Source organism: Xiphophorus hellerii, chromosome 18 (assembly GCF_003331165.1).
Source record: "Xiphophorus hellerii strain 12219 chromosome 18, Xiphophorus_hellerii-4.1, whole genome shotgun sequence".
In the NCBI taxonomy this organism is placed as follows: Eukaryota; Metazoa; Chordata; class Actinopteri; order Cyprinodontiformes; family Poeciliidae; genus Xiphophorus; species Xiphophorus hellerii.
Window position 1 is genome coordinate 16,099,331 of NC_045689.1, and position 26,843 is coordinate 16,126,173.

General features: G+C 37.4%; 3 protein-coding genes across 23 annotated transcripts; 2 read left to right on the top strand and 1 right to left on the bottom strand.

The window, feature by feature from the left end:
* Window positions 1-1,051: 1,051 nt before the first annotated feature.
* On the bottom strand, window positions 1,052-4,953 carry LOC116707986 (high mobility group nucleosome-binding domain-containing protein 3-like). Its single transcript, XM_032545720.1, has 6 exons — window positions 4,737-4,953; window positions 3,817-3,840; window positions 3,256-3,285; window positions 3,122-3,160; window positions 1,751-1,864; window positions 1,052-1,669 (listed from the first exon to the last, which is right to left on the bottom strand). Exons 1-6 carry the CDS (start codon window positions 4,749-4,751, stop codon window positions 1,601-1,603), a joined length of 291 nt encoding a protein of 96 aa, XP_032401611.1. The 5' UTR covers window positions 4,752-4,953; the 3' UTR covers window positions 1,052-1,600.
* A 242-nt stretch (window positions 4,954-5,195) lies between these two features.
* Window positions 5,196-10,016, top strand: get1 (guided entry of tail-anchored proteins factor 1). Its single transcript, XM_032545719.1, has 5 exons — window positions 5,196-5,506; window positions 6,204-6,369; window positions 7,277-7,344; window positions 7,545-7,659; window positions 8,129-10,016. Exons 1-5 carry the CDS (start codon window positions 5,417-5,419, stop codon window positions 8,200-8,202), a joined length of 513 nt encoding a protein of 170 aa, XP_032401610.1. The 5' UTR covers window positions 5,196-5,416; the 3' UTR covers window positions 8,203-10,016.
* A 2,803-nt stretch (window positions 10,017-12,819) lies between these two features.
* Window positions 12,820-26,168, top strand: sh3bgr (SH3 domain binding glutamate-rich protein). Of its 21 annotated transcripts, none has more exons than XM_032545696.1 (12): window positions 12,820-13,003; window positions 14,135-14,320; window positions 14,461-14,541; window positions 16,618-16,692; window positions 17,105-17,269; window positions 17,766-17,795; window positions 19,570-19,593; window positions 19,965-19,991; window positions 22,685-22,711; window positions 22,979-23,008; window positions 24,635-24,693; window positions 25,550-26,168. In XM_032545696.1, exons 1-11 carry the CDS (start codon window positions 12,959-12,961, stop codon window positions 24,653-24,655), a joined length of 711 nt encoding a protein of 236 aa, XP_032401587.1. In that variant the 5' UTR covers window positions 12,820-12,958; the 3' UTR covers window positions 24,656-24,693; window positions 25,550-26,168. The 21 variants fall into 21 exon arrangements, with proteins under 21 accessions (XP_032401587.1, XP_032401588.1, XP_032401590.1 ...); XM_032545697.1 differs by having other exon boundaries at window positions 22,688-22,711; XM_032545699.1 differs by having other exon boundaries at window positions 17,105-17,254.
* Window positions 26,169-26,843: the final 675 nt, after the last annotated feature.

Sequence of the window (26,843 nt, forward strand, 5' to 3'; positions counted from 1 at the left end):
GTCAACTCACTTCATCAAAATATACATTTTTTATGTCAAACCAGCGAACATGAAACTTAATATCAGCTAAAGTGTCAATACAATGCGTTCTAAAAATAAATTAATAAATGCTTCAAGCTTGTCATTTTTAGCTTTAGCTTTGTATACAAAAAATGTTTTATTCATTTATTTTGTTAATTTTGATTACTTTGGCTTGCAGCTAAAAAAAACAAAATCCCCCTAACATTGAAGTAAAAAAAAACAAAACAACCAAAACGTTAAAATATTAAATTACACATACATGCATAACACAGTAATGTTTTCCATTTTAAAGTAATCTTAATACTTAATTTAAGTAAAAGTAGGTATACAAATGTTATTTTTGTGGATTTTCTGGAACCCACACATACGTTCAAATTTTCGTTAAATGTGCAAACATTACCTTTTCCACGGAAAAAGCTAACTTTCTTCAGTCATCAAGAGCTACTGACTTCATTCTTTCTGGATATTTGACAATTTTTCTAAGCTGAAATGATTAGAAATTTTGAGTAATGATCAGATAGTGATAATGGATTTTGTGGCATCTTTCAGTTTTTGACTAGTTTAGCCAATATTAGTTAGGGTTTTTTTCTGAGCAACCTAATCAATTCCTTTTTGCCATAAAGTAAGAATTTGGGTAAAATGGCTGAAAATTGGGCCCAGTTGGGAAAATTATGATATACATATAAAAATAGATTTTGAAGGCTGGAGGGTCTGAGAAAACTTAACCTTAGACTACTTAAAATGTTATGTGGGCTATGTGCTAGTGAAATAATCAACAAACTCATTTATGTTGAGAGATTTATCAATTCAAAATTATGGCAGGACTTTGCCATAATTTTAAAAAAGTGACTTCTATGCAGCTTTCTAACAGAAAATTGCATAGTTTTATGATAGAAAGCTGTGGATCTACAACATGGGGTAAGCTGTAGTTCCAGTGTAGAAAAGATGCAGGATTCACTGTAGGTAGAGGGTGTTGCGATTAGCATTAACATTATAAATGAAGGCTAAGTTTAAAAAAATAAAACACAACTTTACAGAAACAACAATTTTAATTGGCATTTTATACCACCTATAACATAAATGCATTTGAAAAAGATAAAATCCCCAAACCAAAGATCCTAAAAGGATAAGCGACTACCTCTGCAATGATGCGTCTCAACATTGTTCTCTACTGTACCAGAAAATTAAAAGCATTTGTTTCAGATGGGGAAAAAATAAAATAAAAAAAACAAAACAAACAAAAACAAAGTGAAAGCTTAGCACCAAAGTTCAAACACAAAATAATGCTTTAGCTTCCACAGCATTATTCCACTCACAGCATTTTGAGAATCCAAGATAGTACCGGTGATATGGTCCCTCTGAACAAACTCTCTCACTCCTGAAACATGTATGATGTCACAAAATACAATCAACACAATGACAGAAAGGGTCCCTTCACAAAAGCTTTGGAAATTTAACAGACATTTAAGTACTTTAAAAATGCAATCACATCCTTAAAAACAATGCCGTCTTAAGAAAATAGCTGATAAAAATATTCTCTGCATTTTACAACAAAAAGAAGTACAGGAAACCATCGCCGCTACTCTGCTTTCTCATCCTCTTCATCCTTGGCTTCCTTTTTGTCTGCCTGATCATCTGCTGCAGCAGCCTGTAGATGAATAAAGCAAACATGTTTAGCAGTTTGTTCTCATTATGAAACCAGACCCATTAGGCACAAGTGGTAATGTACCTCCTCAGCTTTGGCCTCGCCATTTTCTGCAGGAACTTCTTTCTCTGCCTGGGCTTCTTCTTTCTTCTCTTCAGCCTTTGCTGCCTCCTTTACCTTCTTGGTCTTAGGAGGAGCCTGTCATTAACATCAATGCAAAGCATTAGGGGGAAAGCAAACAAGCACAAAAAAAACATGTTTTTTCAATCACAGCTGTAAGAACCAGGGTCATGTGTGCTTTTCCACTAGAAGGGGTGCGTTGCATCTTGATGACCAGATTTTGACCAAATAGGTTAGGTCAAAATCTGCTTTAAATACCAGTCATCAGGTCTCACCTGAGCACGCTCAGTCAATAACCAACAAGGTCTGTATAGGATATAAAACTGATCACACTACAGCTGTGAGACACAAAGGACCATCCTTTAACCTGATGAAACAAACACTCACCAGTTTTCAGACCAAAAGCATCATGTGCTGGGGCCAGCATTCACATCTGGCCCCAGAGGTCAGACGTGAACAATTTTGTGAAGTATAAGATACAGACATTTGAAACTGAACAGTAGACAATAGGTATGCGGAAAGCTGTGCCTTACATTTTTCTGTCCCCCCAAAATCGCTGCTGAAAAGCATCGCCATAGCATGATGCTATGAGGATGAGACATTTCATTATGGGTATGGTGTGTTCATGCATGCAACTCTATGTACGTTTTTCCAACATACATAGAGTTTCACATATATAGACTAAGAAAATTACTTAATTACCAAATGGGTAACTTCTGTATGAATTTTATTTAAGTTCTACTGGATTACTGGATTTTATCTAAGGGAATCTGAGAACAAAAAACAGGGGCTAAATACTACTGCACACCACAATTTTCAGATTTCTATGATTAAAAATAAGACCTATTTTTCACTGTGGAAAGCAAAGAAAAAGACAATACCACTGTTTGGTAGACCATACACTACAAATGAGAAAGTTTCAGAGTGCCAGAGACAACCAGTGCCAGTTTCGGTCTTAACAATGCCTCTCTGGAACCAGGATGTCTCTTGATAAAAAGGGTAATTTCAGCCAAACTCACTTGAACCCCAGCAGTGTTAATGTGCTAATAACATTTTTCAACACTCACCTTATTACATTTAACCTCGGTAGACCTACTGAGGGGGGCTATGTAACGTGCTTATTTGCATGTAAATTGGACAACTGTGATCTGAGAATAGCGCGTAGATTTAGGAGTGTGAATGCATACGAATTACCCCTGATGCATGTTGATACCAGGTCTGAACAGAGCTACGGAGATTTATGAACTCCTTCTGACCACAGTTCTGCTAGTGTGCAAAACAAACAAACAAAAGCAAAAGTTTAACCACCACCAGTGGAAAGCTGTGTCTTTCTACCTTTGTCTTCTCTGGTTGTGGCTTTTCCGGGGTCTCTTTCTGCAAAACACAGAATTTAACAGGGAAAAAAATGCATTACAATAGCCGGGCATACAAGTTGAATTCTCAGTCTCAAAAAGGATAGTGAAGCTTACCTCTGACAACCTTTGAGACTTCCGTCTTGGCTGCAAAACAAAGATTCTGAGTTAATTAAAATATTGATGAGTTGGGGTTTAACAAATTCCTTAAAAGTCAGCAAACAATTATCCTACCCACAATAATTAGGATCAAAGAGATTAGGACATAAATACATTTTATTATGTGTTAAAACAGAAAGAAAATGCAACTATTTAAAAAAAAAAGATAATAATAATAATATCACACACACACCAATATGTTCCTTGCATTTCCTCTAAGCACTGGAAATCAGTCAGTAGGTAAGCCTGTAAATGCATAATCCCCTGTGGCTATGGTTTATGTGCATGTTCTAGTAGCCTTTTGGAGACTAAGATGAAAATATTCCCCTGTGCAGTTCAGCTTATGAAATCATCTGAATTGAAACAGAAATCCTTAACTCCACAGTTCATCAGGTACTCCTACGTATTTTATCCCTTGTTTAACTAAGTTTAACTAAGAGGCACAGTTTAAACTCCGATCCCATCAATACATTATGTCATCACTTAGGTTCTTTTTTTTTTTTTTTTAGACATACTCACCTCTGCAGCTGCATCAGAAGTTGCCTGTGTAAGTCAGAGAGGTGGAGAGGGAAAAAAAATTAACAAGCATTGAACAACAACCATTCATGAGTGAGCTAAAGTGGGTGTGTGGTGGAAAGGGGGATGGGCACCTAGATGATCAAGAATTTATGCAATCTGTATGAAATGTGACAAAATGTCCTAGGCGTTTCTGGCTCAGATTATAGGGGTAAAGGACTTCAAAGCAACAATAATGGTAGCCTAAAGACATATTTTATGGTAAACCAAATGTTTTTTTTTGCAGTATGGGGTTTAAAACCCATTGGAATCGGCCAGCTGTGTCGCTGTTTTCGTGGACACATCAGCTGCCATGATGAGCCATAAAGAAAAGACAGACCGCCTCGGGAGTGACGCGCACCATCTTAATACAGAGGACAGTCAAAGGTTAATATCCCAGCAATGTAAGCGGTAAACATGAAGAAAACACGCCACATTTAGTCGCTGCAAAATCGATCCAAAGAAGCTCAAACTAAGCTTAAAATACAGTGTTTCACGACTGAAATTCCTTGAGGTCGCAACCTGTATGCTTCCTCAACGATAGTTACACCCCTTTGTTTAATCCTAACACACACACACACACAGGACTACGAAGTAGCCAAGCAGTTCAGAAACCTGCCTGAGCGTGCATTGCCATCAGGATATGTGGCTCCGGGAGCGAAACTTATTTGGCTGTGCAGGCGTGTTATCCCTGGGCTGAGTAAAAAGGCGCCACTTCCCAGTGTGAACACGGCAGACCTGAGCACATCCGACTTGAACTCCATGTAAACCCATTGAACACTGAGGACATTCATCCTTCTACATCCCAGCTTCAGATACACATGCCCGTATAACGTTTACAGCTAAAATACTTTAGACACGCTTACACACACATTTAAACGTACCTTTTTCCGTCCCATTCTCGTTTTGTTTGGCGAGACAGCTACAGTAAGGAAAATTTCAACCTTTTAGTTCCGATAAAACTAAGAAACGCTGCAGGTCAGACGTACACCTCAACCCTATACTTCCAGGGAAGTGTGCTAACGTTATATTTAAGGTTCAACCAGTACCCGAACTAGCTTTAACTGGATTGGATCCCTCGCTCCTTATGTATTTTATCCCTTGTCCTACCAACCCAGCAGGAAGACTGAATCTCCGCCCAATGTTCCCAGTGATTGGCTTTGAGGTTCAGGCAGCATATTTTTGAAACACAACATCTTTACCTGTGTGGGTAGGATGGCGTGCCAGTCAACTATCAGTGTTTATCTAAGCGGAAAGCACGACGGGTGTTGTCAGCAAAAAATCGAAGCAGAAAAACCACCGTTAAGGTATAGGCTTCAATGATTAGATAACATGAAAAGATTAGCAGTAAAATTATAAGAAAAAATGCCACAAAACCTGAAACAATATGTGCACAGATATAAAGCACCCCCAAGAGGGAAATATGCCGCATAATTTTGCTTGCACGCCCAACGCTTGTTGCTCAACAGAGATTAGTGAAACGCATGTGATTTTATAAAAGTAGTCTATCAGCTCCACCTGTAACAGTGAGCTGAATAGCTGTGGGAGCAACACTGGTGGAAACATGGCGACAGGCTGCGCTTGGTTCCTGGTGCTGGGCTCCGTGTTTCTCTGCAATCTCATGAAAATACTCCTGCCTAGCATTTCATCTTTCGTAAGTCGGGGGTTCTGGTTTGTCTGTGTTAACTGCGGATTTGAGCACTGTTTTGTATTTATATAATATTGTAATATCTTTTAAATAAAAAGCTAAGCTAGCCGCTTCTAGCTTAGCATTTAGCCAAGCTATTAGTGTTAGCTTGCCGTAAACAAAACGAGGCTTATCTGGCTGAAGGCCGGGTGGAGTTTTCACCGCAACCTGATCAAGTTACGACCCAAACGTAGCAAAAATGTAGTACCTCGCCTTTACTTTAATTTATCAAGCTAGCTGTTTTGCACAATCCTTTGTATTTAGTCTCAGCCAGTCTGAGACTAAATTTCATTTCACCATTTCACTGAATTAAAAATATTCAGAACTGTTCCGTGCATTATATTGTCATATATTGCGTATATTTGCTGCTGTGACAATTATTTAGGGACCTTTCTATTAATTTTGAAAATGTTAGCTCCTTAAATAAATGTAGCTCAATAAATCTCCGTTCTTCCACCAACCAAGCAGCTCCAATAGGTCATGGGTGTTTTTGTTTTTTTTTTACATTATTATGTTGTAACAGTATTTGAAAAAGGCTGTGAAAGTTTGAAAAACTTGGTATATAGTACTTGTTGCCTATACTGTCACTCATTAAATACTTCCCCCACAGTAAAAGCCATCCCTTTATTGTGCTCAGTAAAGCTGTTTTTATTTTTATTTTAAGCTGACAAAGATGGTGCAGAAAGATGCCGAGCAGGAGAGTGAGATGAGGACTGAAATCCAGCAGATGAAGAAGGAGCAGTCCTCCATAAGCATGATGGATGAGTTTGCAAGATATGCCAGGCTGGAGCGTAAAATTAACAAAACTACAGATAAGCTTAAGACACATGGTAAGATGAAAACTAACACACATGTCCACCAATACAAGAGGTCCATCATACGACTGAACAGCAAGAATCTTTCTTATAAGCTAGCAAAACGTAGTATGTGCTTCATGTTTATTATTACCAGTACAGCTTAAGCTGGAAAACTTTCAACAGTCTAAGTGTACTGTTGTACACTTAGAAAAATGTGAAGTAGTTTAACAAAGAAGACTGTGTAGAAATTTAGTTCTCTGGATGTGCAGAGCTGTCAGAGACATTTAAAAATGCAATTGTAATTGCTGTGAAAATGATTTCACAAAGTATTCACTCAAGCGGCCTGAATATAAGTGCATGGTACACTTCTTGGATTTTTATTAGCAAAACAGTGATGTATCTATTTCCATCCTTTTCACTGTAACGCACCAGTTTGTGCTAGTTTATCTCAAAAATCCCTTTTTATCACATATGACTCAAATGGGGAGGTGCTCAGTCTTTCACAGCTGTTTAGATCTGCCGCAACAGACAGAATTCAACAACTGCAGGAAGTGGCTGGAGGTTTGATGTTTACAAAGTGTTTGCTGGGAGCAACAGCTGCCTGTTGTCCAATGCAGACAATCTAAGAACTGTCTCATAAACAAACCAGAAGTCTACATTTGTCTGGCCAAATGCGTAATATTTGCACAACTGCTAAATTAATGAGTGCGTCGCAGTATAATGAATACGTTTTTAGTGACTCTTGCAAGAACATTTGCATGCATTTACTCTCTCTATTTACTCTCTGTCTGAAATACATTGTTTGGCAATTTCAGATAAAAAGCTACTATAGTGGTATAAGATCACTACCTACATACTAATATTAATTAATTTTAATTAATGGTAAGCACACATGGATACATATACTGCAAATGATTGCATGTTTGATTTACCTTTGCAGTGCAGTCGAGAACCGCTCAACAAGCCAAAATGAAATGGGTTGTGAACATCGTCTTTTACATTCTGCAGGTAGGTGAACAATACAAACAGAAACACAAATGTATCTGTAAGTTATACAAAAATTCTCTTGCTGCTCTGACCACTTGTAAGATCTAAACTTATAAACTTTGTTAGAAAGTAAACACAGTAAAATTAGTATGACAAGCTGCAAATAGTAGCAATGTAGGAACTATCTATAATTTCAAATATGTATTCCTTTCTGTCTTCAGGCTGCTCTGATGGTCTCACTGATATGGAAGTATTACTCTGATCCAGTGACTGTGGTCCCCAGTAAATGGATCGCTCCTGTGGAGCGACTAGTGGCTTTCCCAACAGGAGTGGCAGGTAGTCAGTCTGCTGTTATTGTTGTATCCAATACAAGACAAGCCAAACAGTTTACACAATAGTTATTAATGATATGCACGTCTCGATGACTTGTTAGTGAAATGTTACTTTAAAGCAATTTATTTAACATTTTATCAGTTGATAACACTTGATCAGTTTCAAGATGTTCCAGAATCAACCATGACTATATGGGATTACAGAAACCACCAGAAAGAGGCTCCATTGTTATGAACTAATGTCCTCTTTTCTAAATAATGATCAACATGTTGGATAAGATGACGTCTTCGTATTTCAATTTGTACATTTCTCAGCATAAGAGATCATTTTATACTGTTCGATTTAAAAAAAACATGACAACTTGAGAAAAAATGGTGAATAATGTTAACCGGTGAATAACCATACTTAGGCGCAGGAACAGGAAATGAAGCCTGCAAAATAAAAGTTCCACAGAACTGTTCTTTTCTTGCAGGTGGCGTGGGAATCACTTGCTGGCTGGTGGTTTGCAACAAAGTAATCACACTGGGCCTCAGTACCATCAGTTAGAGAACTCGGCTGTCTGCACATCTTCTTGGAAATGAATTTGGTGTTTAACATGAAGATAAGGCTGCTCTCCAACTGCAGTATTAATTTATTATTATTGTAACATTGTGTTTTCTATTTTTGTTGAATGAATGTTTTGATTTCTTACCAACTGGATAGAATTGTGACATTTTCTTTTTTTTCCTTTTTTTTTTAAATAAACTATCAAAAACAAATTTTGAATTTTCCAAGTTGGGAAACATCCAGCAAAAACAACTCTGATAGTTTTTGTTTAGTTCCAAAAATATTGGTCTGAACAGCTTTTTCTTTTCTTTTTTTTTTTAAGTCAAAACATAAGAAATTCGATTTGTTATTTTTTAAAACCTTTGAAAACAAAGCTTTCATCACTGCTGTGAGATTTTATCTGACAAAACTGACTGTAAGATGCTGTGGTTCGTTTGAAGATTCTTAATCTCACTACAAAAGATTTCTCTTGCGTATTGAGAAGTCATTGTGTCTGCTCTGCTATAACGTATGTCACTATGCAAGTTCTGACTGACTGGGTTGAGCTGTGCATTCATTTTTATTTGACGTGGTTGCATTCAGAGTTGTTTCTAAAACATTGGCCAATTAAATTTTATCTTCTGTTTCCTTCTCTTATAGCTGCTGTAAAGTTTCTAAAGCCTTGGCTTCTTTGTCGTTCGGCTAGGTGTTCTAGACTCTCATCTCGGTTTTCTTCCCAATAGTTTTTCTCAATATCTTCTTTGAAAAATACCTGAAAAAACAGATTTATGTCAGCTTGATAAAATATTTTTACTACCCATTTTACAACTAGCACAATGCTTACCTCTTGGTGATCGTCTTCTAATACAGTGTTTTCAGAAATGTTTCTTTTTGGACTTTCAGCAAGCAACACTCTTGCAGATGATGGTTATAATGCTGAAATGATAAACAGATAACAGGGCATGGATGATCACAGGAACTTTAAATAGGCATGATGGATTTATAAAATATCCAATTTCCTTGATAACATGAAGCATAAATCAACAAATTAGAGCAAACTGCATGCAACATACCTGCAGATACAAAACTTGATGTTTAATTACTCAAGACTCTGGTGTTCAAGACTCCTTATGTGCCAAAACATCTCTCTTCGATAGATCTGATGATGTTTGGACAAATCTATCCGTCTGCACCATCTTATTCTCTTTAGCTACAATTATAAGTTCATGCAGCTGAAGTCACAAGCAGCTAGAAAGCATAACTAACCTTTGTCAAAGTAGCTTATTTGTGCACTTTACCTTTTTTGCTGTGTCCTTTAACCATTCTGTGGTAGTAAATATTATGTTTCTGCACTTCTTTTTCTCTGAGCTATTTCAGAAAAAAATAAATAAATCAAAAGTTGTGTATTATACATAGCTATGGAGGCAAGAGTGACATCTCAGCACACAGTATCATTTCAGTAGTCATTTCAGTAATTCAATTTAAAAAGTAAAATTCGTATACAAAGAAAAGTATGTTTTGAGTTTTTGTTTCTGGTAATGTTAACAAAACTCCCAAGTTTTCAAAGTCAGTGACAGTTTGGGGAGCCACTTCATCTGTTTATGTTGGTGCACTATTGTCTAGTCCAAAGTCAGAGCAGCAATCTACCAGGAAATTGTAGAGCACTTCATGCTTCTTTGTGCTGACAAGCTTTAAAGAGATGCTGGTTTCAATTTCCAACAGCACCCTGTACCCTCTCATACTGCAAAAGGTACCAATAATTACTAATAGTCATGTTATCATTGTGATTGATTTGTCAGCAAACTCGCCTGAATTAAACCTGATAGAGAAACCTATCAGTGTGATACCTATCAGTCATTTCATGCTCACCTGAAGCTCTTTGGTCAGCTGGTGGATGTGCTCTTGCAGACAGACAGATGCTTTTCTTGCCTCTCTGAGCTTTCTTTGTTCGGAGTCTATTTGGCGTTTGAATGATTCTTGGTACAACTCAAGGGTTCTCTCCATGTTCTAAAGTATAAGGAGACAAAAAGAAATGCAATACACGACCAAATAAAACAGAAAATGGATGGATGGATGGATGGACCAAATAAAAGGGCTAGGCTTTAAGACTAAAAACTTAGGGCTTGATCATGCATTCTGATTTCAACTTTGAAGTGAGCTATATCCCAGCAACGCACTCAAGCCTCCATACCATACACCTTCGAACCTGTATCTTCCGATCCCTGTCCTCCAGCTGTGTAGTGGCACAGGCCAGCTTCAGGGTGAGCTCCTCCCTCTCCAGTAGACTCTGGTCCTGGCTGAGCTGCTGCAGGTGCTGTAGAGTGTCCTTCATGATGAGCAGCTTTCTTTCTGTGGCCTGCAGCTGCCTGTCCAGGTTGTCACGGGACACGCGGGTTTCACGGAGCAAACCCTGAAGAGCTTTGGTTTCATTGTTGTGCTTGGCTAAAATCTGGAAACAGGCATAGAAGGAACATGGTTTCTTTGGTATTGGTTGTGCTGGTAATTCAGGAATACTCTTTAAATTTGAATTGCATTAAAAAAAGAGTATGTTTACTTTCTGTTTTCAGATGTAGATAGGGCATACTTTGCTGACAGAATGGAAGTGAAATCTGAAGTGATGAAATTATGATCCAACCTGGGAGATGCCGTCATTTGAGTCTCTGAAGTGCTGCTGCGCCACCATGTGGCGGTGCTGGACTTTCTTCAGCAGTTTGTTCTCAGTCTTGGCTTCACTGAGCTGCTGCTGCAGATCCCAAACCTGGCTCTTCAGCGCCCAGATGCAGTTCATGTTGGGGGCCTGGTTCACTGACTTGAAACCTTGCAGAGTACGGATTGGAGGCATCTTCAGGATTTCATGCTTCATTTTCTGCTTCTGGACTGCTTGGGCTTTCGTGCCTGAAGGGAAAAATTAATTTGTTTGGTTATGACAGAAAGAAGTAGCAACCCACTCTATCTGTAGTCAATTACATCTTGCATTGCCTTCACTGTGTCCAGATTTCTTTGATCCTTGGAGTTTGGCTGATGGGTGCTCATCTGGAGTCCTGTCAGCTCTCTCCTCACGGTCAGATGGATACCCTGGACCATCAGAACCACAGCAGGGACTGGACCACCTGGAGGTGTTGGTACTGCAGCTCACTGTATCACGATCCCCATCCATACAACTTTAAGAAGAATTTGACACTTTGTGAAACATAAGAAAGATTTTTCTTGTCAAAACCAGAAACAACTCAGCTTAGTAAATCGGTCTATGCTAATTAAATGTCTTTGGAATCTTATCTAAATGTTTAATCCTAAACAGAATTTTTACTTTTTAAAAAACGCCGGTTGTCATGGCACCTGCTACGGAACTCATAATGAAGCTGAAGTTAGCATGTGATTCAGAACTTAGTTAACTTTTACTTTATTTTTGATTTTTAAAAAATCTAAAATAGTTAGAATGACCAAACATGTCATTCCCCACCTGTTACAGATTGCATAAAAAGTGTCAGTCATGGTGTAAAACTGGAGGGTCACCGATCAGTCTTTCCTGGTGTCAAAAGTAGAAACCTTTAGATGTGACTCTGCTTCAGCACACCTGAGTCAAACAATGAGGTCATAAGATGGACTCTGGACAACTTGACTGCATACTGAGGAGGTAATTCAGCCATTTAATTCAAGTGCGTTGGATAGGCTACATCTAAAAGTTGCAGGACACCAGTCCCCAAGTCCTGAAGACCAAACTGTTTTACAGCATCCGATGGTCTCTAGAATAACTTGGTCCAAGTTTTGAGTGGTGTACTTGGACCAAGTGATGAAGCCAAGAAGGTTTAGAAACTACCGATTTTAATTTTCACAAACTGGAATTGATTGAATCTGTCATTATTGTAGAATAACCTGGTTGATTTATTATTGTCCATATAGAGCCACATTTATGGTGCGTAGGAAGCCAAAAAATAAAATTTAACAAACTTTGCTTTATATAATTTATTTTAATCAAATATTTAGTTCTATGTTTGAACAGTCTTGCTGAATTATATATGTTTTTATCAGTTTTCAAATTAAATAAAAGTTTTTCCAAACCGTGTTTATGACTAACCCAGGGCAACATTAAAGACAGTACAGCCCGTAAGTAGCAGAATATCCCTTTAATCAGGTTCCGAATCAGATACCAACTTTTTTATATAGTTTAACAAGAAAATAAAATGACTTGAAATTGAACAAAAAATCACAAACGCTATAGCTATAGGTCACAGTAACGTTGGACTCAACATTTACCCTTATCTCTATATTCTTGTGTGATTTAAAACATTTTTTTAAATCAGTTTAAAGCAAAAAAACAAAAAAAACAACAACATAATAATTAAAAAATAGGCCTATATAAGTTAAATTAAGCTACAAAAAAGCAATTATAGCCAATAAAGTTAAATAAATAACCTCTTTAAATAAAATAACAGTTTCATATTAAAATAAGGACTGTGACTCCCGCAGTGCTGTTCACAGCTATTTCTGTCCTTCTCAGCATGGACTTAGAAACTAACTTGCCTTTCTTTCCCTGAGCCGACAGACAGCTGAAGCTGCCAATCAGTATGCGGCGCTGCGCACCAAGGGGCCAACTAACCAATCCGCCTCTAATGGAGCCCGGAGACAAAAATACCTCCAGCAATGTGTGTCAGTGTGTGTGTGCGATCCCACTGTTATTTCTCGGTCCGGGGTGCGCTCTAATAATAGAGCAGGCAGACTTCTCCTTTAAGGCCCTTCTTGTTGCACTGCCACCTCTTCAACATAGTTTGTAGTAAAAATGGTAATCAAAGTTTTCCTCGCCACTTCCTCTGGATCGACAGCGGTAAGTTTTCACTCTGATCTTAACTTTACGTTTAGCTTTGCAGGTTGTACTTTATAAACTGAACATGACTGTCAATCACTCTAATTTTACTGGGTTAAATCTATAAATTAATGCTGGCTGCTTTACCGTCTGATAATTTGCTCTTTCAGCAAGTTAACTGGCTTGACTTGTGATCAGATTTATTTCTGATGAGTGATCTTGGGTAAGTATTTCGTATGTAAATGTGATTCAACAGGCGGAGCCTTCCAGAACAGGGACTCCCTAATCTTTTCATGTCAGAGCTTGGGGGTTCTTTTTCAGACCCCAGAAATGGCCACAGTTAAAATGCTAAGGCCGGTTTTATTTCTGAAAATCACTGCTTATGACCTTGTTTGGATGATTACTAATGAGAAGAGGGAAGATTTGTCTTCTGGAGCTCCTCTTGAGGGCTTTTAAGCATAACTAGTCCAGCTTTCTCACAATAGTTAGAAACTTGTCAACTGACACTCCTTTCAAATGTATATTTTCTAAATGGAAGAAAAAAAAAATCTATTCATCCATCTCAGCTTTTCCATACTATGACCAACACAGATCAATCAATCTGAAAAGTTGGATATGCATTTGTATTCCCATTTCCTGAGTCAATGCCACATACTCCAGTTCTCAGAACATTTCATGCTCTTTTCGGCCTCTTACCAAAATATAATTTCTCTACAACTACAGGAAAGAGGGAGATGGGTGAAAATAACTAATTTTATCTAAAAGTCAATTGAAAAGTGTACAAAATCTTAAGCTCAGATGGAATACAAAATAGTAAACAAGACAAGCAGGTTGATGGGAATAACAGGATGATATGATATATGACCAAGCACTAACTAAGAAATATTTAAGCTGGAGAGTTGATCACTCCAGCAGGGGGTTAATTAGAGGCTGGGTTCAGCTGTGAGGTAATGAGAGAAAATGGCCAATAGATCACACAGGAAACCAGGCGGCAGAATATAAATGCGTATTAAATGCTAAAGTACAGGACAAATCTAAAAAATGTTTTGAATGTGAAAAGCAAAGGCTGAAAAATTCTTAAAAAAAAAAAGAAAGAAAAACACAAACCAACATCCAAAGGTTTTGATGCATGTTCATTTTTCTACCTTGTAGATCAAAAAGAAACAGCAAGATGTGGTCGGCTTCCTGGAGGCTCTGAAAGTGGAATACGCTGAGCTGGACATCGCCTGCAACGAGCAGAACCGCATGTGGATGAGGCAAAATGTCCCAGAGGAGAAGAAGCCCTCCAACGGCATCCCACTCCCTCCGCAGATTTTCAATGAGGAGAGCTACTGTGGGGTGAGCAAAGATGCATTTGTAACTCTGTAATGTGGGTCTTGAATTAGATTAGCAGGTGTAGCATCACAGTAAAAAACAGTCTAACTTAGTTCTGTAATTGAATAACATTAAAAATTATAAAAATGTTTTTCCCCCTGCAGGATTATGACACATTTTTTGACGCAAAGGAAGACAACACGGTGTATGCTTTCCTAGGGTTGCCCCCTCCTCCTGGCTCGAAGGTTAGATCTGATTAAAGTTTTTCTTTTTATATTTTTCTGCCAACTAGCTATACTACTTGTGTACTTAATTGAATGGTTACTACCGCATAATTAAGCTCACAAATGTGAATTCTCTACAATATATCCTATTATTTAAAACCTTTTCCAAAGAGTATTTAGGTTTTTCTCCAAGATTTTGAGTGCTAGAAAAAACCAACAGATTCAGCTGTTGATAATGCAGCTTTGGCCTGTAACAAAATATTTATAAGAACCAAAGAGATGTAGTATTACTAATTATGGTGATGCAAGTTTTGTTATTGCAGTTTGTCTACTGGCTGTGTGATTTATAGCGCACAAGAAGAAGAAAAAAAAATACAAATTTTAATAAGTTAGCATTTTGAACAGCACTATCAGTTTTACTGGGGCCACATAGGTGAACTGTGTTTATAACAGAATTCAAAGAAAATATAATTCCATCCTTGTTTCCAGTAAAGTTTGACATCTGCAGCATTTTTTCAGTCATTTAAATCAGACATTTATTTGAAGTTTCAACTTAGCAATGTATAAAACTCAGTATCTTTTAACAGTTTCACTAATTTATAACAATATTTAGCATTTCTTTCACTATAACTGATTTTGGAAACAGGGATAAGTAGTTATTTTATGTGAAAAAAATGTATTTCTTATAAAACTGAATTTTGCCATTGAACACTTTGGGCTCTTTTTTATTGTATTTTTCATTTTTTATTGTTGCTAAGCATTGATTGTTTTCATTGGATAGTTGGTCTGAACTGCAGAGAGCTTTCCTGAGTGCCGAGATTGTTTGATAAGAGGCAGCATTTCTGAAGTAAAATGTGGTGTGTTGCTGCAGTGAGTAAAGAGAAGCTCAAAATGATACAGCTGCTAGCAAAAATATTGAGCTTTCTCACACTCTGTTATGTTATACAACCAGAATCCCAAGCATATTTTATTGGGAGTTTTTTTGGAGTAGGGAAACACTATTGCATAAAAAGGAGACATGTTTCTCACAAATGTTCGCAAATTAAAGTCTTAAAAGGCAGACTTTAATTTGCTCAGATACTCCTCAGTCAGATCCAACCAATTGCAGAAAATCCTAATAGGAATCTCCAGCCATTGATTTATGACTTTAGCTTAAGTATACACAGACTATACAGCAGGAAAGCAAAGCAAATCCACTAGGAAATGGCTAAAAATAAATAAATAAATAAAATCAATTAGTAGCTGTGTCATAGTCAACCAAGAGCTGGTTTCCTGCAGCATTTAGATGTGTCCCTGCTTTAAAACAGCTGGTCAGATAATGAGGTCTTTAGCAGGACTCTGAAGAACTACATGCTGAGGAAGTAATTAAGTTATTTGATTCAGGTGTGTTAAATCAGGGGCACATATAAAAGTTGCAGGATACTGGATCTTAAGCATTTAAGTGTGACCAAAAAAAAAAAAGTAGAAGAGGAAAAATTAAGATGCATGGAGCTAAATACAGAACTTTCCTGGAGAAAATTTGTTAAAGTCTGCAAAAGACTTGAGGGTGAGGTGGCAGTTCAACTTCCAGCAAGACTACAATCCTCAGCTCAGCGCTACAGTGGAAGGCTTTTGATAGGCTTTTGATCAAAACATATTCATGTGTTACAATGGCCTAGTCAAGTGCAGATTGACTAGTGCAGATTGACTTAATAGTTTCTGTTAATAGTTGTTCCCCATCCAGTCTGACTCATCTTGATCTTCTAAAAAAAAAAAAAACTGGCTGAAATTTGAGTCATACCTAAAAGATTCCAGCTGATCATAGTGAAAGATGGTTCTACAAGAAATTGACCTCAAAAGGCCCGAATACAAATGCATGCTGCACTTTTCAGATTTTCATTTCAGTAAATGTTGACTTCCAGATCATTAGTGACATATTTCATACATAAGCTGCTTTTGACACCAGAACAACACAGATGACAGACATTGTTGTGTGAATGTATCTCCCATCATATGTAGAAGTAGATATAATAAATATATTTTATTAAAACCTTGGGGTTTGAAATCTGTTGTTTTTAATTCACTGCGATTGATTTGTGTTAAACCTCCTTGATGCAGGAAGCATTGCAGGCTGAGAAGGAGCACATTATGCAAAACGGAACCCAAGCAGAGGGAAACCCTGACGACTCAGTAGTAAAGCTGACAAAATGTTTCCATTTTCCCATCATGCTTTTTATATAACTGTGCCACACCTCTTCATAGTCCTCATCTGAGACAATTAATAATTTCCCTTCCATCTGTAGCTGATGATCTGAACAGGGTCTTAAACCCTCCCATGACCTCGAATAATGTTAGTGTTGCATGAATCTTTACAATGCTGTAGCAAACTAGTTCTTATTTCAACTCTGTTTCTCTATCCCTTTGAAACAATCACTTCCATTTTAATGACTTACTGGATTTCTTTTTGCAAGACTAACCTCTCCGTCTGAGGAGTGTGCCATTGTGATCATGTTGAATCAGTCTTTTTTTCTCCTGCTCCCTGTTTTCATTGATTTATCTTTGATTACGTTTCTTGTTTTACTTGATTACTTATTTCACCTCTTAGAAGCATAATGGGAATGCACAGGGAGAGGAGGAGGGACAGGCAGGTGATGAGGAAGAAGGAGAGGGTGGAAGAGCAGATGATGAAGCCACTGAACTAGAAACATCAAGGGGAGAGGAAGAGGAGGCGGCGGCAGAGGAAGAAACAGATGAGGTCACAGAAGAGACAGTAATTGCCATATAACTCAAATCCAGCTCCTCATCAGTTTTCCACCTCCATAACCCCGGAGTGATTGAATTCCCTCTCTATTCCTTCTTGTCATTCCTAGAGTGTCTCGTTTTATGTTGACATTAACTTCCTCTTTTTATTTAACATTTACCTACCATCATCCTCATCCTTAAATCTCTCCCTCTTCCACTAACAAGCAAAGTGTGGTCTCCCTCTGCAGCATCAATGGACTCTCCTTCTTTTTTCAGGTTTCTTTTTGTGCTATTTTTTTATTTCATGCTACCTATTAGCTAACTGTTATGTTACAGTTCATAATAACCTGCAAAACATCCACCATTAACTGTTCTTGTTAAGGTATGCCAGGAGAATCCTAATCCCAGCCACTCTAACTTATTTCACGATGTTAATCTGTGAATGCTGATGTTTCTTAAGTACTGATGCATATTTTGCACATTATGTGAAAACTTAAGAGATCTCTTCCTGTCTCTTGTTATAGGAAGCACAAGAAGAAGAGGATGAAGAGCAAGTAAGTTTTTAAAAAAAAATTACTTAGAGGAAAGAACAGTTTACATTTTAATTACATTCTCATCATAATTTCATAATTGCTTTCTGAGCTCTGTATTTTCCCTAAAAGGATCAATTACACAGAGTTCAGTCATATATTTGTTGCATCAGGGCTTCTGGTTTCTATTTGAAGCATGGCAAACTATAGATTGGTTTATTTCTTTGAAATATTGTCTAAAATTGCTTCTTTGAGGGATATTAGTTTAGGTAATGCAGCACATGTACAATATCTCTACATAAGAATTAAGTTGCTACTTTATTAAGTGTTAGCAGTTTCTGCTTTTGATCCTGTGTTCATACCTGTCATCATCTCTCCACCTGCTTGTTATTGTGAAAGTTACTAACATGAGCTCCACATGAGGGTTTTCTGGTAATTTTGATATACAAACATAAAACCAGAAGACCTGAGTGATCTGGAAGACTGATGTGACTGATATATTTTTGGTGCTAAGTCATTCAGTGCTTTATAAAGTAACAAAAGTATTTTAAAGACTATTCTCTAAGCTACTGGGAGTCAGTATAGGGACTTTAGATGTGCTCTGTTTTCTTTGCTTTAGTGAGAATGTGGCAGCATTCTGGATTAGCTGCAGCTGTCTGAGTATTTTTTTTTAAGCAGACTTGTGAAGACATTGCTACAGTGATCAGTGCGACAAAAGATAAATGCATGGATGAGTTTCCCTAGGTCTTGCTGGCACATTAGTCCTTTAATTCTAGAAATGTTCTTCAAATGACAGGCTGACTTTGTGTCTCTGAAGGTTCATGTCTGAGTCCATCACTACACCCAGATTTCAGGACTGACCAGTAGTTTTTGGTTCAATAACTGAAGCTATGTGCTGACTCTAGAACATTAATGGTTTGGTCTGAAGATAACTCCAATTTTGTTTCTGTTCAGCTGGAGAAAGTTGTGACACAATCACACATTGCTTTGTTCTACGCATCTGTTCAATGTTTGGATTGACTTGGAGTCACCTAGTGACATTGTAATGTAGACTTGTGTATCATTTGCGTAGATAATAATCTAGTGGTTATAACAAGGGGTTATTTGAGTTCCTGTTCCCCTCCTATGAATCAGATGGGTTTTTTTTCTTTTTGGGGCCATTTACTGTAAACCCTACAGATGGTTGCACCTCAATATCGGCAGTTTCTGAATTACTCAGAGCAGTCCATCAGTAAACAACAACCATGCAATTATCAGAGTCACATAAATCCTCTTTTCTCACACTCTGATTGTCAGTTTGATCTTCAAGAGGACTTCACCTCAGAATATTAGTTTTCAGATATTCTTTTTCAAATAACTCAATAAAGAAATAACTCTGGCCATCATGTCTTATGAATGGATTTACTGTTATCTACGTTAGTTGGACATATAGTCTGACATGATTGGTAATGCATGAATAAACTGATTGAACTGAACCAAATTAAGGTGTGCTTAGTGAAGGACCCGTTAGTTTTAATGGGAGGATCATGGTAACACAATCAAACTGAATGACTTCGATACTATGTCTTTTTGCTAAGCTCCAGTTGTTACTCTAGCCTATTCACACATATGTTTTGTGTCCATTAGTTGATTAACTCATATTTCAGAAATATTCCAATCCCTCCATCACCTGCCTGATATCACACATTTAAAGCATTTTCTGCCACTGTTCCTGCCATTGTATTACTCATGAATGCTGTAAGACCTTTGACTGCTTCTTTGTGTTATTGTCCATCTCTTGTTGGTTTGCTCCTCATAGGCGGATGAGCAGCTGCACTCACAGGTAACTGTGCTTCAGTAATCTTCTGCGGTTTGGTAGATCATCCATGGTTCCTCCATGAAGCCATCAGCATTGTCTGATGGTGTTCAGATGAGACAATTCTACATTGTTGAGGGTGGGATGTGAAGGATGGTTTTTTTTGTTGCTCCTACTCATCATTAAACTCTTTTGTTTCCTCACATCAGCTCTTCCTCTTTCAGTGGGTTCCCTTTCAGCTAACATCTTGGTTTCCTCCTAGCTGTAGCTGCATCCTGACACCTTCAAACATCCCTTTTAGTTTCCTTTTCCACAGATGTCCTTATAGTGCATGCATGTGGTACTGTTCTTGCTCCCCACACAGCTTGCTGACCTAGCTGCTATGTTATTTCTTTTAGGAGGAAGAAGAACTACAACAGCTTGAGGTAGATTCACATATTTACATATATTTTTTTACCTTTCTTCAACCTATCTTGAGTCGCTTTCTTATTTTTATTATCTTGTCCTTGTCATGTTACTGCGCCCTCTGACTCCTCCTGCTGCTGCATCCTGTGGCTTTTTTGGCACCATTGGTGAAAATGTGCATAAAGCCTTGGAATATATTTCTTTCATAGCAGTAAAATAATCTCACACATTTAGGTTTCTTACTAAATTAACAGTGCTACACTTATTAGCACCTATGCCACGGTCCTGCAGTTTTTAGATGTGCCACAGGTACAAAACGCTGGAATGAAATGGCTTAATTACCTCCTCCTTGTCCTGAGCCTTGCTAATGACCTAATTATTCTATTCAGATGTGGTGCAGCAGAGGCACATCTAAAAGTTGCAGGACAACGGCCCTCGAGGACTGGAGTTTGAGACCCCTGCTCTAGGTCATCTAGAGTCCCTGGTCCTCTTTTATGCTGAAGAGAGGAATGTTTAGCTAAATCTGATAGGTTTTCTAATAGATTTAGGCCCAGTGACTGAGATCCGCAAAGACAAAACCAAGTTTTATGACTGGGAATCTTTACTTTGTTGATTTTGATCTGTTTTGAGTCATTAAAGATCCATTGGTGACCCATTTCAAACTTTTTGAGGAGTCCACAAGATTTTAATCAAAATTTGGTATTTCAAAGAGTTTCTGACTCCAACAGCGTTCGCTGGGCCTTTAGAAGAGAAACAAGCTCACAGTGTCACATATCCTCTTTCATGTTTAACGGTGAGCATAGGAAATTGCAGAAAAGCTTAATCTTAGTTTCATTTGACCCAAGCACACAGTTCCAATATAATTTCCATCAGTACATAAGAAATCTTTAACTGTTTACATTTGTGATGGTAGGAGCTTTAAAACAACTCATTGGCATGAAGGTTTTTATGGATACTCACTGACCTCAGGAAGACACTGTTTGCTAATGTTTTCTAACAGGTTGGGAGATTTTTCCCTATCATCTTCCTTGTTGTTCACAGTGTCAAGATAAATATAGGTCCATTCAGCATAATGGTCAGTGGCTCAAAGAAATAGGCCTCTGTGCCAGGTCATAATTATACCCCTGGTAAACAGAAACAGATTACCTGTTAGAAGTTTCTAGAGATTAATAGAGACACATACAGTATAAATACAATGTTTTATTTTGATTTATTTCATAGGAATTATTGAGGGTTTCCAGTACTGGTGATTTTATTTAAAACAGTCATTTCTTAATATTGGATATTTTTCCCCCACTTAATCAATTTTCTCAAGTTAAATGATGAACTTATATATGTAGTAAATAGTCCAATAATTTTCATATATCTTTACAGGGGATTCCGATAAATGTGTAGAATGCAGTATATGATACATTCCTTTCTTTTTGCTTATCTAAAACATTCTATAACATTCTATAGTCAACAGCAGTACCATTACGTCTATGATAATAAAGTGAAGAGTTAGAATAATGTAAATGATATAGTAACAGTGTTATAATGAGCCACAGCATAAAGATTTCCAAAGATTAGCATTTTGCTTATTTAAATGAATGGGAATTGATAAAAAGTCATCTTTAGCAACTCTTACAATCTACCAATAAAGGGTTGTGTGTCATTATATGATAATGGGTGGCACTTGATAGTACATCACATTTCTATTCACACCTTTGTGTTTTACATTTAATATGATTTTCACATTTCCACCACACACTAGAATGCATTTTATTAAGACATTATGATAGACCAACACAGTAGCATTAAACTGTAAGGTTGATGGAAAAGGACATTTTTTACTAACAAAAATATAAAAAGTAAGATACAGTATGTTATCCTTATTAATCTCTCGTTGCCTTTTGTGTAACATTTATAGTATGTGCTACTTTGTCTGTGATATAAAATTTCAATAAAGTACAGTACAGTGTATAAATTTAAAGTGAAATAATGTTAAAGGGGTATGGACATTTTTGCAAAATCCTGTAGGTTTCAAATATCAATATACTTTCATGATCTTTTAACACAATCCATTTAAGAGAATGTCTCTTAAAATAGTTGGGTAGTCTGGAGTTTTTATAGTGTGTCCAGAACGTTGAGCTTTGTGAAACAGCAGTGTGTTGCAAGTCTCTTTTAACCACAGTTTGGTCTGCCAGGCTACACAAAAGTTTAATGTGGCGTTCCAAATTGAAAAATCTGTATGAACTGAATGTTATCATGGAGTCACAAATGTGACCAATTTGTTTTTACTTCACCCATCATCTATCCATGCTCAAAGTAGTAATGTTGAATTTTAAATTCAATGATGGTGTGAAATCTTTGACTTTCTGATGGAAAATGTTGACTTCAGTAGGTGTTTCAATAGTTTTGTCTTGGAGTTTCTGACCACAAATAGGATGTACTATAAGTCAGTCTAAAGTGTCCTCTCAACACATTTCTCAACTTGAACAGAGAACTCAGTCAGACAGGGAGTAAAGTATTTTATACATCATTTCATAATGCACCATGCTGTCCAATGTCTGTTGCTGGACAACAATTCAGAATATACAGATTTCATTGTTCAAAATGCCAGGTGGAAAATGCTTTGCTCTTCTTCGACATTCCAGCCTAAGCTTCCATCGCTTCACTATTTTGCATTCTCTGCTCCTTCCTTTCTGTCTCTGTTTTTGTCCCACCTTCCCAGCAGGACCAAGATGAACAAGGCAGTGAGGTAGACTTGGTGTGGTTTGTGGCGTCATACCTTTTAGCCTCTGAAAACCTTAGTATTTCTTCCTTTTGTCTTTGTTTTTTGTATTTGTGAGCTGCATGGTACTTTTCCCATGGAAGTGCCTAATGGTTTGCAGAATGATTAATGTATTTGTCTTAATTCCTAAGGTGGAAGTGGTGTTATGATGGAAACAGCAATACTATGTGGACCAATATTTCACTGCTTATTGATATGTTAAAACTTGATTCCTCTTGATTTCATCTTCTGTAGGAAGAAGAAGAAGATGCAGAATTACAAGAGGTATATGTTTGGATTATTTCTCTCCCTGCTTGGCACGGTGTGAATTATACTTGAGATTGGGAGTTTTCTGCACGATCCGATCACAAACTAAACTAAAACTATTGTTTTTCCTCAAGTCAGCTGTATGTCATGCCACACATTTGTACACAATGCACAAATGTGGAATATTGTAGCAGGTTCTTATTCATGTGCAGTACTTCAGAGATGACACAACACAATACTTGCTTAGTGATGCAGAGACCTGAAAAACATCTACAGAGGCACTTTCTTCTAGTCTGCCAGGATGTTTTGACTTCTTGTTTTTATGAACAACTTGGGCATTTTTTAAAATATCCTTTGCATCTGCCTGAATGCAAAACAGAATAACTCAGATATGTGGGTTTTTTGGTTGGGTGCGCAGATTTTACAGGATTTTCGCTTTTGGAAGAAGTCGTGACCTCTTCTTCTCTTTGCCAAGAGCGCTCCAAACAAAGCGAGTGCAAAGTGAATGTGACAGTTTTCACAGGAGATTGAGCACATAGTGTTACTGCACAATACTTGGAGGACAACAAAGAGGAAACATTTCACAATGGATAATTCACTGTTTATCAATTTTTTTACAGCCTTTCCTTTTGATTTGAACTGTTTTTATAGTTGAATCCCTGTCAGTAACACTGAAAAGTATTTTCTCCCTTCACCCTGCCATCACTGCTAAACACTGCACGTTTCTCGGATTACGTCTTCATCATTTTTAACTCTCCGACTCTTCAACTACTAACAAGTGAAGGGTCCTTGGACTAGGATGTTACTGTACACAACCCCCACCACACATTTCTTATTAATGTATCAAACTGTAGAAGAAGAGTTGAAATAAACCCAGGTAGTACTGCTGGTAATTTCCATTTTTTGCAAATAGTCTTAAGAGAAAGGTATAGCATCACAAGAGATATTTTCTACTTTAATGGGATCTAAGAATGTAGGTGGAGGGCCTATGTAAGACAAAGTTGTAGATCCTTTTTCTGTCAAGCCAAGACAATGATGCTATTTTTAATCTAAAATACATTAACTATAATTTTTCCTGTTTAAGCTATGAGGCACCTGACATTCATACTTCTTGAACTTGTACAGATCTTGTCACTTTATAACCACAAACGTTTATGTACTTTATTTTGATTTTATGTGATAGATCAGCACAATGTAGAGTTGGTTGAATACTTTGCATTCAACTTCCTTATATTAATGCCCCTAAATAAAATTCAGGGTAAACAAATTACCTACAAACATCACCTTACTAGTAAGTGGAGTCCACCTGAGTGTTATTTAATCTCAGTTTGAGTATGGTTGTTTGTAAATCCCTTAGACGTTTGCTGGAGAACATGCAAGCACAAACAGCATCATGAAGACCAAAGAATGCCCTCAGAATAGGGTTGACTATATCAGCTGCAGTAGAGTACACAATAAATAACAGATTCTGTGTCACCAGGAATGTTTAAGTCTCCTTTTATATTCACCATTTAAAATTTTATTTGAAAAATATGCTTATGTATTCTGTTTTGGGGAAATATTTCAATACCTCTTACCATCTTTCGTGATTTGTGTTCATGTTGAAAACGAAAACCCATTTTTTTGTTTGTTTGTTTTTACCAGGAAGAAGAGGAGGCTGAGTAGTTACAGTGATGTCAAGATGAAGACCATCTACTGTCCTGGTAAAGCACTTTACCATCTTTTACTGATTGGTTTTACATGCTGTGTTTCACCACTGGAGGGCAGTGCAACATTGTTAGGACTGGCAAGCCAGTGATCCGCTTTTCATTTCACTTTATCATTTGGCATTTATTTCAACCACATTAATTAAAACCTCAAATCTTTTTGAAGTTTGTTTTTCTTTTTTGACCCTGCTCTTTAAAAAGGCAAAAAGCAAAATTACACCTATAAATCAACCTGCCACAGCCGCAGCAACACACAACTCTCTGCAGTGCAGTGGCATGTTTTACTATTTTACATTAAAACTCAGAAGAAACTAACATTTACCTCTCAGTGCAGTCAATTCTTTGCTCCATATCGCCTCAGTACTTCTAGGAGTTTAAAGACCTCATCCAAAAAAAAGTGCAGCAGCCTCTTCTGACTGGCTCTATCTGTGATCAGCTTCAGTGAGCATACTGTGCTGGGAGATCAGATTGGGCCACAACAAAAACATTACCCATTTTTATTCTCTGAGGGAGTGGCAAAGAGTATGATGATCTTAATGGGGATCATGATGGTTGTGGTGATAATCGTCCTAATCTTTAAAGCGTGTCCTCTGCTTCCGCTCTGCATGTTTGGGCTGCAGGAAAAGCCGAGAAGCGGGCATCTGGTGTTTCCTCTCTTTGGCTGTCTCTCCACGCCTGCGAGCCCCCTGTCACGCCTTGTTAGAACAAGCTGCTAAGTGAGCTTTCAAATGTGGCCCTGGAGGAGCTGGCACGCAGGGGGCCCCAGGCTTAGAGGTGGCAGTATGGTCAGACCACTGGAAAATGTGTGACCTGATTTTTCTTTTATCTGTTTGTCTTATTTACCTACCTGAAGGATCTCCCTATTCCATCTCTGCCTAACCCCAGATGCTTGTCCCATCGTCCCCTCAAACTTGTTGGCCAGCAACTCCGCCTACCAATTCTGCACTGGATTCTCCTGGAAACCATCAGTTACATGTTTGACCCATACACCACATAAAACAATACTTTTGACTGCAATTTTGACTTTGTTTTTATATTTCACATACAAACACAAATCATAATGAAATTTTGCAGAAGAGCAGAATGGTGTTTGTAATTAACAGCGTTTATAAAATGCAGATTTCTTCAGTTTAAACACATTTCTCATGCTTTACTTTTAGCAACTGTAATTTTCTAACCTTAGAAGAAAGTGACCTTTTCAAAAAACTCCTGGCTGTCTCTCTTGTAAATGTTCTGCTGTATTATTCCAGCGTTGTTCCTTACTTCCTCCTTTTATCAGCTGAATGCTTTAAGAGACTTTTAATGCTCCCCACAAGGAAGAACAAATACTGCAAGATTCAGACTATCAACCATTTTTACAAGTACCTCTCTACCTGTATTCCTGACTAATCAATGCACTTTGTTGAACAAAGAGTGAAACGTGTAACTAAGATATGGAAACAACAGAAAAATAAACAATTTTAGACCGATAAGCTTCATGTTGTTTTATTTTGAGTTCTTAAATAAATGGTTTTCAATCTTTTTATATCACTCCCTTAAATACTGTTTCAGAGTCCCACCAACATGATAAAAGACCACATTTTTTAGTTGTTTTATGCCATAAAAATAAAGAAAAAATAATACCATTCCAGTATCAGTCGAAAGGCGCAATTTCTGTATATATTGAATTTAAACAAAATGTTGAATTCGAGTCTTTATTTGCACATTATGATGTTTAATCATGATGTGAAAATAATATTTTTAAGCACACAACATACAATACTACCACTATGAAAGCTGGAGTTTTACAAAACAACTTGGATGTTGGTCTGGCCATAAGGATATTAAAGACATTTTGAGGAACTTAAAGTCTTGTCTTTTTGAAAGATGTGGCTCAAAGTTTGTCTATACTGTGACTAATGTTGTAGAGTTCACAATGTTCTGCTGTTTTATGACTGGGTACATTACTTTTCTTTCAGTTAAAGGTTTAACTGAACATCTGGAAATTAAATTTTAGTGATCTATGAGTGCCATTAAGGGGTATGATCATTTTTAGCCAAACACAAAGTTTGAAATGCACCTGCGTTCTTTTGTTTGCTTGTTTTTCCACTAGAGGTGGGCATATGTTCAGTATGCAGGGTATGTGAGAACTGTGATACTTATGTGGC

What these genes read in the sequence shown, in the direction of transcription:
- sh3bgr (XM_032545696.1), top strand. Translation starts at nt 12,959, where the DNA reads ATGGTAATCAAAGTTTTCCTCGCCACTTCCTCTGGATCGACAGCG. An exon ending in GAAACCCTGACGACTCAGTA is followed by an intron (nt 16,693 to 17,104) that starts GTAAAGCTGACA and finishes TTCACCTCTTAG; the next exon opens with AAGCATAATGGGAATGCACA. An exon ending in AAGATGAACAAGGCAGTGAG is followed by an intron (nt 22,712 to 22,978) that starts GTAGACTTGGTG and finishes CATCTTCTGTAG; the next exon opens with GAAGAAGAAGAAGATGCAGA.
- get1 (XM_032545719.1), top strand. Translation starts at nt 5,417, where the DNA reads ATGGCGACAGGCTGCGCTTGGTTCCTGGTGCTGGGCTCCGTGTTTCTC. An exon ending in TGCCTAGCATTTCATCTTTC is followed by an intron (nt 5,507 to 6,203) that starts GTAAGTCGGGGG and finishes TTTTATTTTAAG; the next exon opens with CTGACAAAGATGGTGCAGAA. An exon ending in TCGTCTTTTACATTCTGCAG is followed by an intron (nt 7,345 to 7,544) that starts GTAGGTGAACAA and finishes TTCTGTCTTCAG; the next exon opens with GCTGCTCTGATGGTCTCACT.
- LOC116707986 (XM_032545720.1), bottom strand. An exon ending in AGTCTCAAAGGTTGTCAGAG is followed by an intron (nt 3,161 to 3,255) that starts GTAAGCTTCACT and finishes TGTGTTTTGCAG; the next exon opens with AAAGAGACCCCGGAAAAGCC. An exon ending in CACAACCAGAGAAGACAAAG is followed by an intron (nt 1,865 to 3,121) that starts GTAGAAAGACAC and finishes TGTTAATGACAG; the next exon opens with GCTCCTCCTAAGACCAAGAA.